This window comes from Haemorhous mexicanus, chromosome 1 (genome assembly GCF_027477595.1).
Source record: "Haemorhous mexicanus isolate bHaeMex1 chromosome 1, bHaeMex1.pri, whole genome shotgun sequence".
Taxonomy (NCBI): Eukaryota; Metazoa; Chordata; class Aves; order Passeriformes; family Fringillidae; genus Haemorhous; species Haemorhous mexicanus.
This window is the reverse complement of record NC_082341.1, coordinates 108,013,660-108,034,378: the sequence shown is the minus strand read 5'-3', so window position 1 is coordinate 108,034,378 and position 20,719 is coordinate 108,013,660. Positions and strand designations below refer to the sequence as shown.

General features: G+C 38.7%; 1 protein-coding gene across 1 annotated transcript in view; it reads right to left on the bottom strand.

The window, feature by feature from the left end:
• The window catches only part of LAMA1 (laminin subunit alpha 1), a 98,724-nt gene that overhangs the window by 63,180 nt on the left and 14,825 nt on the right, over positions 1-20,719 (bottom strand). The window contains exons 2-6 of the mRNA XM_059843661.1: positions 15,502-15,672; positions 15,041-15,153; positions 7,879-8,121; positions 2,801-2,980; positions 47-136 (exon numbers count right to left, since the gene is read on the bottom strand). Coding sequence (XP_059699644.1) covers positions 47-136; positions 2,801-2,980; positions 7,879-8,121; positions 15,041-15,153; positions 15,502-15,672 — 797 coding nt within the window. The remainder of the gene's footprint in view (positions 1-46; positions 137-2,800; positions 2,981-7,878; positions 8,122-15,040; positions 15,154-15,501; positions 15,673-20,719) is intronic.

Here is a 20,719-nt window from a genome sequence, read left to right as displayed (position 1 = left end):
TTATTTGGAAAAGTTGTTTTGCAAAAATAATGAGATTAAAGAGTACCTTTGTAATTTCATCCAAAGGGCAGCTTCGAGCATGGCCATAACAAATACACATGCCACCAACAGAGATGTCCTTTATTGAATAGTAGTACTACAAAAAAAAAAGTGAGAAAGTTATGAATAAAAGACATTTACATGTATTTACATTTCCCTGCCCCATTTTTCAAAATAAAATGCCAGCATTCAACTGCTCTGTATAAATAAAAGAAATACTTGAAACTATTTGCCATTTGGGGGAACCTTCCATTTTTTGCGGTTTTTATTTTTCCTATTATTTTCCCTATTGGTATGAAAAACAAACTGACTTTTAAGTATGTATGTAAAATTCCTTTTGGTCAGCTTTGAGAATGACCACCAAATGTGACCTCAACTGAAATGTACTTGCAAAAGAAAGGAAAAAAAAAAACAAAACTTTTTTTCGCTTTACAAGAAGTCATAAAGCATAAAAAATTGCTGTATTTTAGAGTCAGTCTGGGGACTAAGAGTATGCTTCCTTAAAATGGGAACTATCCCTCCCTTAAAACCACTTTGCACTCTCATTTCCAGACCAGCTCTTTGCAACTACTGTGTAGCCAGTGAAATACTCTATTCAAACTCTTAGCTTAAAAATTGCAGATACAGCAGAATACTATCCATCAATATTGCCAGGTGGTGAGCAGAAACAACATACATAAGGAAAGGATTTAATTTTCAAGGCAAAGAGGAGGCAGGAAATGACCATCTGGGTTCAGTTACAGCTGCAGTATCAACATGGTTGGCCTGTTTGTATCCTGGGAAGTATGTACTACAGGGGAATGAGAAAGAAACTCTTTTTGAGGATACTTCTAAGGGAAGAGTTCAATGCTCTCAGACCTACCAACCCTAATGTCAGCTGGTTCAGGAAGAGAGGTAGCCCTGGGTGGTCAGACATGCTGACTACTGGACTGTTATTTCTTTGAAGGTTCTTGGAGTTGGAGCAAACTATCTTCTTTGATTTCATACTTATTTTTTTATGGTCTTAGGTTCAGGCTGAGAAAGGACAAAAGCAGAATTTAATTTCTCACTGCATTCCCTACTATATCTCCTTTGTCTTACTTTCTGCCAGTGTACAGCTCACAGCAGCTGTGTGCAGCTTGGGGTGGAATGAGCGACCAGTGATAATCAAATGCTACAGACAGAAATAAATAACAAGAACACAGAAATAAAGGTGCTGTTGAACACTCAGAATCTGCATTGGCCATTTTTCAATACTACGTACAGGGAACTAAACATAATTGGTATCAACAACTGTAGCAAAGTCTTCAAAGCCAATAAAAATAGCATCCAAAAAGCTGGAAGTGGTTATCTTTGTTGCAGCTGGTTGCACAACAAAGTGAGACTCAAGGTGAGACATCAGGATTTGGGAACTCTGGCCAAAATGTGTAGTTCTTCACGTAAAACTGCACTAAGCAGTGCTAGGTGGTGAAGTACTGAGCCCTGGATTGCACAACTGTGTATGTTACAAAACCAGTGGCAATGCTTGGCCTCCAAATTCTTGTTTCCCAGCATATGTTTGTACGCTTTCATGTCAAACTTTTCTTTTTGGGGTGTATGTCTTGATATGCCAATACTACCAACAGACCTAAATATCAACCAGCTTGCTCTGTGGGAACATCTCACCTCTTAGGCTGTGCGTTCCCCTATTGCCAAGTAAGGCACAGCTGGAGCAGCTGTCCAATACTCTGCTCTTGCAGTCTCCATGCTAGCAATTCCCATTGACAGAAAATGCTAATCATCCAGATTTTACACTTTACAATGCTGCAGTTGAATGGACATCTTGAAAGCACCCACCAATCCCTGACCAAATCCAAGTTCCTTCCTCCCTTCTATACTCAGCTATCCAGACAGCACAAGGATTGCCTGTATCAGAGAAGTCACAAACTGCAAGAATCCTGTTGCTGCACAAGGAAGAGTTGCCTGCAGATTTTCTTCAGGAAAAGGAGCTACAAAGGAACTGAAGGAAGAAACACTTCTCATGTTCTCCTGTCCTCATCAGAAAGCCTACTTTCACAGAAAAACTTGAAGCCTCTGAAGTGTTAACCTATGAGTCATGGGCAAATTAAGATGGTCAAAATGGCAAGATACAAAACAGAAATCCTTTGCCAGCAGAAAGACTTCCAATTTATATGAGAACCTGAAGAAGTCAGCCCAAGTGTTTGGGGTTCAGCTTCCACAGTTTCAGATCAAACCTGAAAATCAGTTAATGGTCTTGCCATTCTATACAAGCATTTTACATTAATTTATGAGATCTAAAACAATTGATTATAACAGCCTTAAAAAATGAAGAAAACTCTTATAAGACATGAAAATTCACAACAGTAATGTTTTCAAAAAATTATATTTATGAACCACAGCACTGGGTCCTGAAATCCATGATACACCACAAAAAGTACTGCAGTGGCATCAAGAGCAACCTCAAAGGGCATCTCAATCAGCCAAACCACATTTTGTATTTTGATGATAAAGTACTATAAACACTGCTCCTAGCACAAATCATTCACACAAATAAATTAAAACAAAAACTAAAACAAAAACTATCTTGAAAAGCTTTTTCTAAAAGCTGTTTGTGACAAGATATTGTTGTTAATGGTGTCAAAGGCAAGGCAAGAATTATTTAAAACCTATCAAAGCCACTATGAATGACAGGGATTAAGTATTTATTTCTCCTTCTCAAATAGGTCAGAATAGACTCTCCCATCAAGCTATACTGAATACCATCTATGAATAATCAGCTTACCCTTCTGGTAACAATGGGGTCTAGTTCCTTAGGATCATTATGGCTGAGAGTCATGAGGTCAGCATTCAGAGTTCTAATACGCTGCAGTCGCAGGCGAATGTATCGTGCAGAAGTAAATTCCAACAGCTTCTGTGAAGGATCATCAGCACTAGGCCTACCATTGATCAGTGAGGTGTGAATCTGGAAAGAAAGGCTGACTTAGTCACAAACATCGTGATTCATTTACCACGACAAACATTAGTCTGAGAATCAAAACCACAGAACTTATCTTGTTTCCCAACAACTCAGGATGGTGACGTGTTAGACTACCTAGAGTTCTTTATATTTCCCCATTGTCTATCTGCAGGTAAAATTCCTGCTGCCTGAGTCACATTGTTCTGAAACCACCCTTATCAACTCATCATAGTCCCAAGTCTCCTGGGCTTTTGTGGAGATAAAATAAGGAGAAAAACCAAGGTACGATATCAAGGTGAGTCCCTAGGTTCTGCAGTCTTCCTTCCTCTCCCTCATTGAGATAGAATATGTAACCCTGGCCTGAAGTTCAATTTTGTCCTTACAGATTTCTTCTCTGCAAATAGAAAGCTCTTATTATAAAGCATAAACTGGTCCACATTCTCAATCTGGGGTCATTAATCCTACACAGTGACAGGGTTGCACAACCAGCAAGAAGTACTCAGTGATAAGACAATGCAGTGGAAAGCCCAACACAGATGACAACTGAAAGCAAGGGGCTGCCAACACAAACCCACTCATTTGACCTGCATCTTTCTTGCACAATTCCAGTTGACCCCACTAAGATGGCTTTTGGTATCAAACTGCACAGCTTTTTCTGGCAACAGCCCAGCCCCTTTCTTCTTTCCAAAGCTACTTAGGAATACACAAGGATATAGTCCCCTACGACCCCACAGTCCCTGCTCCATTTTATGGAAAAAACAGAAAAACAAGACTCTACCCTACAGACAATGAACAAGTGTTCAACAGTTTACCTGGTGTCCATAACAAACAAAGGGTCAGCTTGTCAGCTGCATTTCAGAGTGCATGACATATTCTCATTTATGAGGAGTAATTTTGTCTCAAACTACTCTTGAATTTATAGTTTCAACTTTGTCCAATTGTCATATTGTTCCCCTGAAAATATTCCTACATTATAGATTTATTATTATTCTTTTTTAAAAAATCTTGATTCCCTAATGGAACTAGGGTCTCCCTAGGGAGTAATTGTGCTATTTAAAAGACATACAAACAGACTTGTAATGGAGGTCATATTTCCAAAATTATAATTTTGACATTTATTGATTAGCACCATTCTTCTTAATATTCTAACATAGTGTGTTCAAAGATTTCTACTTTTCTGATAGCCCATCCATTTTTTCAACCACAGAATTAACAGTTATGAAAACCAAAATGTTTCCCAGGTCTCATCCTGAAAATTAGCACCACCTGATATAATATTCAGCTCTCATAGAAATACAGAGAAGTCTTCTAGTCCATTTACTTTGCTAAAGCAGGATTTATTAGAGTTTTTTTAGATGTTTGACCAACCCATTTTCAAAGACCAGTGTTGGTGCTGACTTTACAACCTTCCAAGGCAAAGTACTTCAGGCTTCTCCAGCTTTGTTGTTAGAAATGCTCCTAATCTCTAAATCATGTTTTTCCTTGTTGCAATTTCAGAACTCTTCTTCTGCATGTCACAGACATGCAGAAAAGGTTTTTCCTCTTTGTACCCATGTTTTATGCAACTAAAGACTGAACATGCCCACCACATCTCAGCCTGTTTTCTTCAGGCAAATTGACTGTGACATACTCATTCAGAAATTATGTTTTCTGCTCGGAATTACAAGGCAGAATTGTTGGTCAAATATTCAAATATCACTGTTCTTCTTTTACTGAAACAAGTTTACACATACATACTCAACTATAGATGAGCACAACTTCAGCATGGGGCACCACATCCTACTCTCATCTACTTTTTAGCACAGACATAGAATTTGCTAGGCTCACTGCAATCCTTTGATTTTCTCAGCCAAGAGAGCAGGACCCAACCATGACACTGAAATTTATAACACACTGTGTTTGCTTTTTATCACTTAGACACCAGATCCAGAAATGCCTGTCCCAACCAATTGGCCACGTGTCACATGCCACTTCGTTCTACATCATCTTTCCTGCCTTATATATACTCTCACTACTCTAAAGTAGTGCCTTCAAGTGATGAAATGTAAATTATTACTCACTTTTTTACTCTGAAGTTAAAAGATGGAACAGCAGAAATTCTACTGTCTAGAAATTCTATGAGTAGAAATTCTGTTACAATACACTTAAATCTTTATAGAGACTGTAGAGGAATCTTCACAAGCAGAAAAAGGGAGAAACAGAAAGGATACTGACTAAGACACTAAAGAAGAAATACCATGATTCTCTTTGCACACTGCTACATTTGTCTAATATATTGCTTCTATAAGCTTACACACACTGATATTTCTATATTATGTATTTTTGGCTTACCTGTCCTTTATAATTCAAGACCATTTTCAAACAACTGCAACTTAAGCCATGCAATTCATCATGAGTCATAAACTGATTGTGTAAATTGCCAGAAGCAGATCTTCAAGCAGTATAAATCAGGCAAACTACAGAACTTACAGTCAAGCAGTCATATATCTTCAAACCTGAGAAAAATCTAGCACTAAACTGGCAAAATGTCAGATTTGGCAAAAAAAATGTCATCTAATATGACATCCATATTTAGATATGTGATCTCTTTACCTTAACAGTTATTTTACATCAAGACACTCCAACCTGACAGCAGAAAACTGGGATGCTAGCAAATGCTGAATATAAGGCAGGCATTTACAGAGATCAGCTGGTTTGCAGGGCCATTCTTAAGTGCAACAGATTGGCCAGAACAAATTACAAAGCCCTAAATACATATATTTTCCATAGAGTTCCAAGATTCACTAATGCAGGTTGTGAGATATTCTGTGCAGGCAATGCTCCTATCTGACAGACAATCCAGTTACAAAGGAGCAGCCTGTCCTTTGTGAAAGACAGCTTTTATGCATGTGTCTTTATCTGCTGGAGGGCAGGAAGGCTCCCCAGAGGGATCTGGACTGGCTGGATTGCTGGGCTGAGGCCAGTTGGATGAAGTTCAACAAGGTCAAGTGCTGAGTCCTGCCCTTGGGTCACAACAACCCCAGGCAGTGCTACAGGCTGGGGCAGAGCTACTGGAAAGCTGCCCAGCAGAAAAGATCCTGGTGTGCTGGTTGACAGCAGCTGAACCTGAGCCAGCTGTGCCCAGGTGGCCAAGCAGGCCAATGGCATCCTGGCCTGTATCAGCAGCAGTGTGGCCATCAGGACCAGAGCAGTGATTGTCCCCATGTATTCAGCACTGGTGAGGCTGCACATCAAATCCTGTGTTCACTTCTGGGCCCCTCAATCCAGGAAGGACATTGAGGGGCTGGAGTGTGTCCAGAGAAGGGCAGCAGAGCTGGTGAAGGGTCTGAAGCACACGTTCTGTGGGGAGCAGCTTGGAGAAAAGGAGGCTCAGGGGTGACCTTATCACTCCCTAACCTGACAGGAGGCTGTAGCCAGGTGGGGGGTCAGCCTCTTCTCTCAGGCATCAAGTGATAGAAGAGGAAATAGCCTCAAATTGTGCAAGGGAGTTTTAGACGGGAAACTAGGAATTTTTTTTGCATAGAAAGGATTACCAAGCATTGGAGAAGGCTGCTCAGGGAAGTGATGGAGTCACCGTCCCTGGAGGAACATGAAGATGTGTCACTTTAAGAACATGGCTTAGGGGTGAAGTTGGCAGTGTTGAACTCGTATAGTAGGACTAAATGGAGTCAATGACCTTAGCCCTTATTAGTAGGGCTAATAGTTGGATTCCATGACCTTAGAAGTCTTTCCCAACCTAAAAGATTCTGAGATTCTCCATAGAAGACAGAAATTAAATTCTTCCAATTTTTTGTGCTATGTTTTTCTGCCACCACACTCAGAAAAAAAGTAGTGTTTTGATGATGTAGCCCAATTAATTATGTGTGCCATCAGGAAAAAAAGAATGAGAAAAAAATAACACTAAATTGAATTTCTGGCATCCCTAGAGCTGGAGTTGTATGGCCTACTAAATGCACATTACAAACAGCACTGTTCCTATACAGTCAACCTCCTACACAGTCAGTAAGGGTTTTCTGGTTAATTGTGTGGAGAGACAGGTTTAGGTTTCTTTGTTCCATCCGATCTGTCAGTTTTATGTTGATCACATGCTCACAACATTTTATTAAAGTAAGTATGACTTTACTGAATTTCACTGTTTTTTTTTTTTTCTTGCTGTTAGTTTTAATTCTACGTGAATGGCTACATACAGTCCAATCTTTTTTTTAACCAAGAAATAAAAACATGTGATTTCTATGAAGCTACGAGTTACTAGCACTCTCCATGGGATAACACCACACTTATTATCACAGTCATACATTATAGCATTCACGATAGAATAATCACTGGTTTTAATGTATCATTTCATTGTGTGGCTGTCTCTCCATAATAAATTACACAAGTACCATGAATAGAGTTTGTTAAAAGAAAGAACAATCAACAGCAAAACTGCACAACTCGTAGCCCTTTTAATTATGCTGCATCCTTGAAACAAGGCCAAGGCTTGTTTAGGAGTTCCAGCTGTGCTGAGAACTTCAACAGTGTTAGCTGCTTTATCTCACACAACCAGGTGTTCCTAACACAGGAGTTTTCTCTACTAAAAAAAACTGGCAGAACACAGAGCAGCTGTTATAGTTTTTCGGGATAAAGGAACTAATAATTCACAGCTAATTGCTACCATCAAATTATATGGAAAGAAAGAACAAAGAGTTTAGTAATGGGAACACATAGAACCAAAGACACACTTCATCCCAAGATTTAGAAGTTTGCTATACTACATGATGTAAAGATAATGTGATTAAAAAAGAATAACAGATGACCTGATAGTGCTGAGGGTGATATACTCTGTAACAGCATTACAAATGTTTTCAAATTGTGATCACTCCACGTCCTTAATCACAAACTGCAACTACAAAACCAAAAGATACCTCTCCATGTTCCAGGGGAACTAGTCTGGAATAATAGGAGGTGCAGATCACTTCATCATCCCTCTTGTAAGTTGGCGGCCCAATTCTTGGTGTGATATTGTAACGAGTTAAGCATTCAGTATCACTAATTGCATAGTACTGCCACGGCCTGAACTCCATGCCATCTATGGAGCGTTCCAAAATCCAGTTTCCAGGTCGTGGAGCATTAGCAGCTTTGATGATGACATATGCAACTTGAAAGACCTGAAAAAAAAAATGCAAGAAGAAAATTTTAACACTTCACTGTACTGTAAAACACCACCAGAAGCCAACTGGGTAATAAATTTAAATTTTAAAAGCAGTGTACAGTTTGCCTGGGCAGAGGGTAAAATTTGGTCAAGTAACTCTGGATAAATTTTTTGCACAAATGTTTGACTAGAGGTCCATTGAATTGTGTCCAGGGCATCAGTTTGTGCTGATGTAATAGCTGAAATCTAAACTATACTGCACACTTAAGGATTAGATGGGTTTAACAATCTGTGGGAAATGTTTGGCTTTTCTGAACCACGGAGGGCTTCAAAAAACTGGGGTTTGGTTGGGTTTTCTTGTTTGTTTTTTTTTGTGCTTGGTTGTTTGCTTTTGTGGGGCTTTTTATAGATGCAGCCCAAAAAGCTCATTGGTTTACAATGTAGCAGGGAATGTAATCTTCTTTGAAATAACATTTCTGAAAAGTTTTTATACCCATGTTGAAAACCCCTTTGCATTACAATTTCAACCTTTGTTGAAGTTACTTCAGCAAAAGACTACTTACAGGCACTGCTAAAAATACACAGACAAATAAGCTGAACATGACAAAAATAAGCATGATAAAATAGCTAATATTCTTATGTAACATTGAGATGTATGTGAACTATGCAGCTATCTTGACTATTTTTCTAACAACCCAAAGTGAAATCCCCATGCACACAACAGGATTGTTCAGCACTTCTGTGAGTAGGCAGGGCAGTAATTAAGTTCACATCACCTTTTAAATTGCCTTGTCACGCAGCCAGATAACCTGCACTGGCCCCCCAACTCATGACAGCATCAGACATGAACACTGAAGAGCACTTACTGCAGAGCCATCATGTTCTCCCTTACTCAGGACCTGCTACATCACCTCACTCAAAAAAACAGGCTGCATTTGCAACCTCATACGACTTCTATACAGGAGTTTAATGTTTCATATACGCTGGAGTAACAAGCCAGGTTTGCATGAAAGAAAAACTCTGTATTATTCAGCCATCTCAGAAAATGTATTTCCACTTGAGCAAACTGCCTGGTCGGCTGCCATTATCATCATAATTCCTGTCTGCATGTGCAGTATTAATACTGTGTTGAGCTCAAGCTCCAATCTGGCTGCAATCAGTTCTTTCATACATTATAAATTTAAATTTTTAGGACTTTTTTTTTTCTTTTTTTTTTTTTTTTTTGCAATACAGATTAAAGCCAGGGCAAGAGCAATACTTGCCACATGAAAGCAGGTTTTGATATTGCCAAATGGGGAAATAAACTCACAAAAATAAATAGTAACTGTGTTCTGCATGCAATTCAGGAAACGACTTTTGAAACAAAACATTATTTAAGTGAACAAAGCCTTGATTAGGAGATCTTGCACACATGAAAAGGAAAAAAAATTGGTGATATTTATCTTCCATTGATTTACTACATATAATATCTTTTAAAAAGTAAAACAATCTTACTGGTTTTTAAATCAGATCATTTAAACTACAATGTTCGTTTGGTCTGACTTTCTTTACAGGCACTCCAGTTTTATCCTGTTAAAATCAGTCAGATGCAAACAGAACATTTCTAGTTGTTGCAATAAATATGAAAATTTACAGAAAATTAGGATTTTACTGCGACCTTTCAGCAATACAAGCAGATGCAGGCAAAAGAAGAAGCCAGCTCATTCTTTAGTCAGTCTTAGAAATAAAATTTCTCTGGGGTCTGTGAATCCTTTGTTGTTTCACATAATCTTAAAATTTGATCAAAGTTAAATGAATAGCAAGAATTATAATCCAGCTTCCATGAAGAGAGGAATGCCTTTTAAATAAAACCTACATCATGCCAACAATCTCCAACTGAAAAATAAAAGCCAAAACACATGGTTTTAAAGGAACAAAGTACACCATTTGGGCAGACTTCAAACCAAACAACTATGTTCCCTACACACAACCTGGACTTCATTGAGTCAGTTATGACCAAGCAGAAACTGGTGTATCATCATTTCAGTACCCAAAACCAGAAGACACTTGTATGTGACAGGAGTTGCTTGTATGGGTATTTCCTCCATCACAGATGAGAACATCACAAAACTATTAAAACTAGAAAAGTTTTATTGACTGGGCTTAGAAACAGCTATGCACTTCCAAGTTCCTTTGAAGTCAGTAATCTTTCTCAAACGCATAAAAGATGCAAGACTCGAACCCAAATATTTTTCAAATACCCTGCTAAAAAATCTCCCTCAAAAACTCTCACATGTTCTTTATTTATTTTTTCCCCCCACTCTGCTTGCTGTCATCAACTAAGCTGCTTCCCTACTTATTACACAGTTGGCTGAACAACAAATGATCTACTTTTGATTACTTTGAGATTTTTCAAGACCCATTATAGTCTGCAGCTGATGTGGCTAGTTTTAAATCCGGTTCCAACTAGTAACAATGAGCTATCCTTTATCACAAACTAACTGCTGCAGTAAAAGGTATTCACAAGATTATACAAGTTAAACTTATTTTAAATATCAAGTTCCTTGGTGAGGTGGGAGTGGAGGGAAAAGACAGTTAAATATTAACATTTTGACAGCAACTGTGCACAAATTCAGTGCACAATACAACAAATTAAATCTCCTCTCAACTCTTCCATTTACACACATAGATCACAGGTATCCCATTTTACTTCACAGACAAATTCACAGGATAATGAATAACAACAACTTCAGGAAAATCTGTCAGCCCCTGAAAATAATATAGCTTAAATAAATAAAGGACTTTGTATAAACGTTCTCAGACTCGAGAAGTCACAAGACAGCCTACCAGGACAACCTGTATTCTCAGGGATTATCTTTCCCAGCAAGGGAATGAAGCTGCAGAAAGGGACCAAGGTGTCCACAGTGTTCACAGATGAAGATGTCTTAAGGAATATCTCTAGGTAGGGGTTTTGCAGACCTCCTATCCCACAGACTCTGCAACCCATAATAGGTCAAGAAGACCATGTAATGAAAACTGATTTTCTTTTGAGCACTTTAAAATAATTTGACTTTTATAAGTTCTTCAAGTTTGCACATCAGTGGCAGTTTCTTATCACTTTCCATGGTCATTCAGGGCCCACCAACCAGCCACGTGATAAACCTGAGCAAGAGGTAATGATTCGTATACTTTAATTTGACTGTATAACTTTCTCAGAACTAATTGCCTTATTGAACTACAAGGGCAAAAAGGGCAAGTCAGAGCAAGTTAGCAATTCCCAAGCCATATTAAAGCACCATTCTACAGGCATTTCAATCCTGATTTTTAAGATCAGCCAAATAAACTTCTACTAAAACCCTTTTTCGTAGCTGCAATGCCAACAAAACAAGAATTTCTGCTTTAATTAAGACTTTCTAAAAACCTTTTTTCCCTGAATGCTGATCCAGTGACACCAAATAAATCATTCTTAAATACCCTCAGAGTTGGAGACTAGATGAAGGGATATTTATCAGCTTATATTGTTTACAGAAATGTCTTTTTAAGAGCTAAAGTCAGCTTCATCTTCTTGGACACTATGAAGCCAAGCAAGTGTTTGCAACATTTTTCTCTGACGATTCTGTGACATTACAAGTGCAAAATACACTAAATACAGAACTTCTAGTCTCATTAATTATCTTTTCTTCAAAATTTTGATTCACTATGTGAAAACATTAATTTGGAATTGAAAGGAAATTCATTTTATTCAAGAATTTTATTGTAAGAATATACAGACGAACAACCTGAATCTTGCATCATCAGTTTTACAAGGCCACAAAAGGCTTTTAAGAAAGCTTGCCACAAACAATAATCCAGCATTAGTCCTGTAAAATCAACAGAACACCATTTTTTGACATCAGCAAACCATGTATCTTTACAGAAACCTTTTCTTGCCCGTTGATTTCAAGATGAAAGCTCTGGAAAAATCATATTATATTTACATTCTTTTTTACTTTGTAATAGCAGAAACTACAAGTTACTCCAACATCAGCCTCTGAGTGGTAATCCAGTACTCACAGAATATTCATAAACTATGACTTAATCAGGAGTGGAGCTGTTTTCTCAACTCAATACTATGGGTCTTCCAAGAAGACCTAGTCTTACTTTGCAGTTCAATAACTTTTTGATATACAAAACATCTGCCTTTCTGCTATACGAAGGATGCTGAGTTCATTTAAATACCTTTAAAAGTCCAAAGCATGGCAATAAAACTGAGGTAAGTAGTCTTCATTTAATGGTGTCACAGAGTAATATTTTACAGCTGGCTCAATCACACCAGTAAAATGCATCATAGCCAGGATTTATTAGAATTGTAATTTCACAGGGCAACTGCTCAGAGGAGTCAAACTCGGACAAAAAAAATGCTGTTTTTATAGAAAACTGCTGCTGTGTATTTTGTTTCTGTGGAACTACCAGTGTAGGAAGCACAAGGTCATAAATCAAATCTTAGTGTCTTGTACATCAGTCCTACACCTCATTGCTACACTGCTCTTTTCCCAGTTCTGGATCATTGCCATACATTTAATGGAAAGGGGAAGGGGAGGCAGTGGTGTAGGGCATGGGAAGGAAAGGCTGTCATACATGTGGATCCTAGAAAGACTGAAAGGCACACTAGATTAAATGTACCTAGTTGTCATGATGTATATGAGCTAGAAAATCATAACATAAGCACTCACTATCCTTTTAAAATGCTATATTAGCTACAAATAGCACAGATAATGCAAAGGAGAAAGATAAAACAGCAATTTCAATGCCAATTTTATTAGATAGCTTTCTTTTCTTACTGAGATCCCATCAAACTACTCTGTAGTAAAGCTGGTTTTAGACTAAATAGACTAAGAACAAGGTAGAATATTAGCTAAAAGAACATCCTCTGTTCTCTCCAACTTGAAGCCAAGAGATGAATAGTCATAGAGGTTCACCTAGGAAAACTGGGGTGGAGTCAGTGTTCACCAGCTACGGGAATCTTCCCCATATTTGCCAGCCAAGGATATGTTCCAGCACTTACCAACACAACTGCTTGGATTATATCTCTAAACTGTACCTTGGTAATAATCCCAAGAAACAATCAATTCCTCTTAGTCCTAGAACTTCTGCAAATTGCACAAAAAATCCACCCATAAATAATGACCAGATTTTTAACATCACAAAAAGGTGTGAATATATTCTATACTCTGGCAAGGAAATATGAAGGACTTGTTTTCTTTAATACAGTACTTGACAGATTTAATGCACAACGCTTGAAATGTAAAAAAAAGAAAAGTACTAATGATGAAATTATACTGAACACTGGTACTGACTTTCAGGAATATTTTCACAGGTCCTATTTTAAGTAATTTGGAAACAAATGCATGAAGTAAACAATTGCTAAAATCACTAAGGTCCTTCGTACGCTTTTCTTTTCTGCTTTCTTTACTTGTGCTAACTCGTTTCAAGTAAGCACATCAAGTCAGCTCTAATAACTCACTGACTTCAAGCAATCTCTATTAACCAAATCCTTTCTCACAGAGCAGTAATTTACATTCAGTTTGCATAGCCCTAGATGCTTTCTCTCTCAAACTCTCTAGGGAAAACAGAAGAAAGGCCCCTTAGGGGAAGCTTTTCAAATCAAATTAGTGAAACTGAGCATGGGTCAGGAGAGTAAAGATATGTATTTGCTGAAACATCAACAGCACTAAGACTGAAGAACAAATAACTCAGAGGGCAGCTCAGCTGGTCTGTTTCCAAAGTGAAATTGTTCTAGGAGGATAAAAACTAAGGCATCCCCTCCTCCTTCATTTTTCCTTCCTGTTTGTCCATTTACAAACCAAACACAAAGTTAACTCTTCAAACAACATTAACATCCTATCCAAACCTTCTGTCACTGACAAAAGACACCCTGTGATCATTATCGTAACAGTTCTACTTTCTAATTAAAGAGCAAACCAGGCACCTGCTTAATCTATGCTTTATTGGAAAACATCAAAGTTAAACCCTCTGTTTTAATCTTTAAAATGACTTTTAAGCAGGGTCTAGAGATCCTGCAGAAGCTTCTTACCAATTCTACACCTCAATTATGCATTTCTTAATAAGTAATAAAGCTGCTTCTTCCAGAGTTGGGACACATCCCCATATTAATATGGAATTGTTGAGCTATGCTTTTCAAACAACCTAGGTAGGCCACCACATAGATCTGTTCAAAGCAAAAAACCAAGAAACAGCCAAGAAAAATTAATTTCTTCACCAATTACTTTGTCTATTCTTGGAGTAGGGCAGGAGACTTCTGATTCTCGTGTCTAGCAGACAAACTTATAAATTAGCAAATGCCCTGTACAGTTTAGCATGCTCCTCTCTAAGAATGATAAATCCCTCCAAGTTTGGCCATAGAGAGTGTCCAAAACAGAGGAAAGAACTTTTGCCCAGACAGTTCCAGACTCCCCAGGGTCACAAATCACTGTTTCAGAAATTCAAACCCCAGTTCTGCAGAACAGCAGACAGCAAAAGTTCCTAGAAGATATAGTTTAGAACAAGTGTTTCCAGTGCTTCTTCCAACAAGATTATGATCAGAATCAGTCAGATGCATCCTCACTTATAAAACGTGTGCTTTGGCCATTACCCTGAAAATACTCCTGTTTAAAAATAAGTCCTTGAAAACACAGACTTTAAGTAACTTTTAAGAAATAAAAGGTGAAGGAAAACAGTCTCATAGGACTGCTGAGGAAAAGACACAAGCATGAGGAAAAGACAGAAGATTAGGCAGAGGAACGTTACCAAGACAAAGGAATTGCTACAGATGGGAATTGGTTACCAAGACAGAAAGAACATGGATGATATTTTTTACTAAAAACTGTTTTTGTTTTATCTAAACAAAGAGCTGCAATCAATTTGTATTGGCTTGTATCCTACATCCATTTAATGATACTCACATAAATGTTACTCACCTGCCTTAAATCCAAGGTGATGGTGACCCAGTGGTATTGCCTTCCATTCTGAATGCTGGGACTCTGCCACCAGTTATTGGTACCATCGATTGCACTGGAAATTGGGTGCTGCTCTGTTTCAAAGCAAAAAAATTAAACATCTCTTGAAAATAAATCTCACTGAACTCTTCTGACCCAGCACGTTTGTTTCACATGGAGAACAATCTCTTCCTGTCACGAAGAAGTAAAGGCTGAAATCTGCCCTCAGACAAAAAGGTTGTCACTGGATCTTGCAGTGCTCAGTGGTGATACACGGTGCTCACACTTTGTCAGCCTTTTGCTCCAAGGTAATTGCACTCACATAGTAGACAGACTAAAACCAAAACATATTTGACCCCAATACACTCTGTATTCAAGGGGAAGGGTTAAAAAAAAGACGCAAACTCAAGAAACAAACAAAATCCAAAACATGTGAAGCTTGCCTTTGGGATTGGCACTGTGACTGTCACAGACGCGGCACTGGGCGTTGCGCAGGGGCCGTCCGGGGACGTGCTCCACCAGTTTGCAGAACATCTCCGGTCCCTTCTCTCCACAGGTGGCATTGGTGGAGATGTGAGCATTGCTGGCCAGGTTCAAAATGGCAGGAAACAGCCCTTGAAAGAAATAATGTATATCAGCCACATCGTAAGGCATGCAAAATTGGCACCCTGACAGGATTATCTCTGTTATTTCACCCTACGTTTGGATGCTTTACGCTGAGGAACACAAGAGTTTGCAATCCAAGTCTCCCAGTTACTAAACCTTCCCTTGCATACTGAATTGATCAAACCCTGGGGGACTGGGCCCACTGCCAGAATCAAAGAGGGACTACAGAGCACACACTCAGCTGGTGTGGAAATCTGCATTTTGCACAAGTTTTTTGCAGCAGCAGCACCACTGGCCTGAACAGGACACTCCAAACTGAAAAGATTTAAGGACTGAACTCTAGACCTTTGCTACAGACTTCTTCTGCGGTCTCTGTAAAGTCTAAGGGATATTTTGCTTGCCACTTATTAATCTTTATACAAACACTTCAGTGTACTTTCAAATAGTTTTGCTCTTCTGCACTGGGATAATGTAACAACAGACTAAGTTTCAAGATTACAGCTACCAGACCAGGAATCCTTCACCTTTTCTAAAAGGAGTAAAGTTTACTTTGGTTTGAAGGCTACTGATAAAATTTCTAGAATACTGTATGAGACAGAAGTTAAGCACAGTTTCTCAATCAGCTTCCAGCTGTCCCTCATGGGCTAAAAAGCTTTTATTTCTTGCATGGTTATGGTGTAACAAAGATACTCCATTTCCACTCATAATTAACTCTGAAAAAGAAGCAATTTTGGAAAGAGGAGTCCTGTCTTTAGAGATTAAACCCAGTGGGCTAAAATCAAAGCTAGAGACTTGGTATGGCACATTAAAAATGCCACGAGAATTGCTTGTGTTGCAATAGTAAGGTATTAAAATGATTTGTCTTCTGTTGAAAGGAAATATGAAAAAAAAAAATCAAGCCATATTTGTGAAATATTTGTGAATACTCCTATTCCACTAGTAAAACTGTATGAATTCTTTTACTTCATTATCCACAATATACATCAAAAGAGACTGCAATATTAAAGTTTTGCTTTCCTTAGCTGTTTATACATGTAAAATATCTCAAAGGTGGGTGCCAAGAGGAAGGTTCCAGGTTCTTTTCAGAGCTCTTCAGCAACAGGACAAGGAGCAATGATCATAAACTAAAACAGAAGTTTCACCTTAACATAAAGAAGAACTTCACACTGAGGGTGGCAGCGCAACCCTCAGTGTGAACATCTCAAAACCCACCTGAACAAGTTCCTGTGTAATCTGCTCAGGGTGACCCTGCCTTAGCAGTGTCATTGGACCAAACAATCTCCAGAAGTCTCTTCCAACCCTAACAATACTGTGATTTAACAAGGCTACATTCAATATTCCTTTCATGTTTCTTTGCCCAGTTACTATTATTACCCTATTACCCCAGAAAACCTGGAGAAGAGTTTCAGTGTTATTTAAAACTTGCATTCAGTTATTGAAAATTTAGCTAAATCCTAACCCTCTGCACCACCGTATGAATAATAAACTGTGTGTTTTCAATTGAGCTATACTTGAAATTCAATAGGAGGGAGATGGAGCTTTGTATTTTTTTGAATCCTGACTTCATTTATGTTAAACCCAGACTAGGTCAGATGCCTTGTTCTCATTACACCTAAATCTGATGCAGATGAGGATGCTGAAGACATCCCAATGACTACTCCAGTGAGCTCTTCTGTCAGTAAGATATCTTCTGCACAGGCTTCTCTCACCTTGTGCAGTATGTGCCCAGATGTAAAGCTGGGGCCAAAGAAGAAATGCTGCCTCCGTTTTCCTACTCCACAAGAATGCTCAGTGGTGGAAGAAGGTACCATTTTTAACATTGCTCTCCAATTATATAAAATCTTTCTTAGTCAGTATTAATTACTGCTCATGCAGGGGTCTACCAGCCTGTCTTCAAGAGCTATCCATTACTTCCCAGGTCACCCCTTACCTTCACTCACATTATACAGTAGCCCTGCCATTTCTTTCCATTAGCTCCAGTGAAATAATCCAACTCCAACAACCTTCTGTCAACAGACTAGTGCCAAAGGAACAGCAATGCTATCTCATAATGAGTTTCCTGGGTCTCACAGACATCCAAGTGAGCTGCCCTGCAGTTTTGCCCCAGGACCCAAATGAAAAGCAAGAGGTTGTTAGCATTGTCCTGCAAGGTACTGCATCTCTTCAAATGCTAGTTGACTATGTTCACCTCTGAATCTCTTTACCACAATTAAATTTTAAGGCAAATGGCAGAGGTGCAGCCAATGATTTCAAGGAAGACCGAGAATAGTGTCACAGATGATTTATCAGGAAACAATAAGCATCTGCAACAAATGAAATTGAAAAAAGGCAAATTTCAAATAAATGAGTTGCATCCTCATAGAACATTGTTCCTCTTTATTCTTTTACTAAGGAGACCCAGGCACTCAGAGAGAAGAATTCAAAAGCTCTTAGATACTGCTCTGCCAACCTCTCTTCTCCCTCACTTCTCCACCCTACCCCCCGCCACCAAAACAACAGGAAACCAAACATCTGCTAAGACATTTTTATGCCTTGTAGGAAGCAGTAGGTATGATAAAGATGATCAACCAAAGAATCAGTCACTTAAGTGAGCCATTTGCAGATAAACAGGTGACTGTCATCATATCTTGGTGTGAAATGCAAGTGGCTGTAACTGACATGAAACTCCATCAGAAGACAACATATTTCATTAAACCAAAACTTTAGCAAATGATAATTGCATTTTTAAGGCCATCACAGCATCACCTAGTCCTTAGGAAAGGACCTCTGAGGCCATCAAGTCCAACCTCTAACTGATTACCACATTGTGGACCATGGCACCAAGTGGAACACAGAGTCATTTCTTGAATACCTCCAGTGACAGTGACTCCACCACTTCCTGGGCAGTCCACTTCCTGTGTTTAACAATTATTCCCATGATGAAATTCTGATCCTGAGGTCAAACCTGAATCTCCTTAGGCACAGCTTAAGGCTATGTCCTTTCATACTATTACTTGTTGCCTGGGAGAATAGGCTGACCCTCTCCTGGCAACACCCTCTTTTCAGGTAGTTTCAGAGAGTGATAAAGCCACTCCTGAGCCTTCTTTCCTCCAGACTAAACAACTCCAGCCCTCTCAGTCCCTCCTCAAAGGACTTACCCTCTACACCTTTCATCCATTTAACTTTCTAGGTTTTCTATCTAAAGTACAGCACAAATGATAGATTAAATTGGATTTATTATATTATTCCCACTAGAAAAGAAGGCAAGTGCTCCATGCACCATGGATTTATTATATTATTCCCACTAGAAAAGAAGGCAAGTGCTCCATGCACCATGGATTTATTATATTATTCCCACTAGAAAGAAAGGCAAGTGCTCCATGTACTTTTCAGCATTTTGCAAGAGACTATGGTGGTCCTGAGAAAAGCTGGAAGAATTTTTAAACTAAACTCATTTACTTCTAACTGCTGGCCAGCTCTTTTCATGGTAAGGTGAACTCTTTCATTATTTTCCAGCTACTCAGATGCTCATTTGCCTTAAACCAGAGATTTGCACACACCCCAATGCCAGAAAATGAAGTGTATAGATGTTAATTTGACCTTGACAAAGAATAACAATTGGTTCACTACTGCTCAGCACAAAAGCTAAGCACAATGTTTTCATTAGACGTTCAAACAAGTTGCTCTCATTTGTAAAGAACTTGGTTTTAGCCAGATGCATGACTAAAACTCAGTAAGGGAGAACTGAAAATCTGAGTGGGTACTGTCAGAATTATGTCATTCAGAGCTTTCCTAGAGAGACAAAACACCCCAAGCTCAGAGGTAATGGAGGGAATTACATTCCTAGTAAGGCAACCTGCAATGGGGATAGTGCAGAATTTATCACATCCACACTTTACATAGTTCAATCCATCAGGAAATGACAAGAAGTAATTATGAGGTTAGATGGATTTGTTGTACTGCTCAGCAGACAAACCTTATGGTGAAGGACATAGAATTAGTGTTCCAGTAAAAGTCAGGAAAACAAGTCAGCTTGTTCATGATGTAGCCAGTTGCAACATTTTCAAATGATAAACAGTTGGTCACCATGCAGTAAGCCAGGGGAAAAGAAGACAAGCAAAAAGCTTTAAGGTGGATGAGGCAATTTCTATTTTATGTGCTTCAATATGCCTATTGGCTCAAATTAACAGGGACAGGTGGAGCATGCAGCTTACTGAGGCAGATTCAATGTACTGAAAATCCATGCAGGAGATCATGGATTGCTTAAGTAAAAGACATCCCTATCAAGACAGCTATCTTTCTATTGTAAAGTTAGTGGTTGAGCATACAGCCTATGTTCTTTGTGAATTATTCTACTTTATACAGAAGTCCTCACAACTCCTTGTTGTTGATGTAAATATCATCTTTCCTGGAGACTCAAGTTAATTCTCTGTTGGTTTGTAAGCTTTAACTTTGTTACACATATAGAATACCAAACACCCTGAAGTTCACACCATTTCAAGGATTTGGGACATGGGCAGGATTCTGGTAACTCGAACTGCAGTCAATGCATATTTGTTGCTTCACTCTGGATGCACCTAATCTATTGTACATGAGCAGATCACAGCAATTATAATCATTCCATAGTACTGTGCAGTGAGTCTGACATATCTGGACTTACTAAATCTGACATATCTGGACTTACTGAGCTCAGATATCCTGTCCGTGTAGAGCAGCATCAGTGCAGTCTAACATTAGACTTAGTCTCCATGCTCAGCCCACAGCACATATCCATCACTAAATGCAAATATGGAAATCATATGCATTTGTGTGACATCTATCAAAGGCTTTTTAGACATTATTTTTTCCCTTCCTACTATAAGTTTTCTCAATGTAGGACCCTTGGCTGCATTTTGTACAGCTATATCTGAATGAAACCCCAATTGCATTTTCTGATTAATGATTTTGTTCAATCAGAAAATTATTAATATTTAATCACTGGGTTTTGGGTAGAAGAGAAGCGGATTTGTGCATTTTGGCAAAACACATGCGTGATCTGTGGTTTTGACCATATCAAACTGTATGAATCCTCACAAT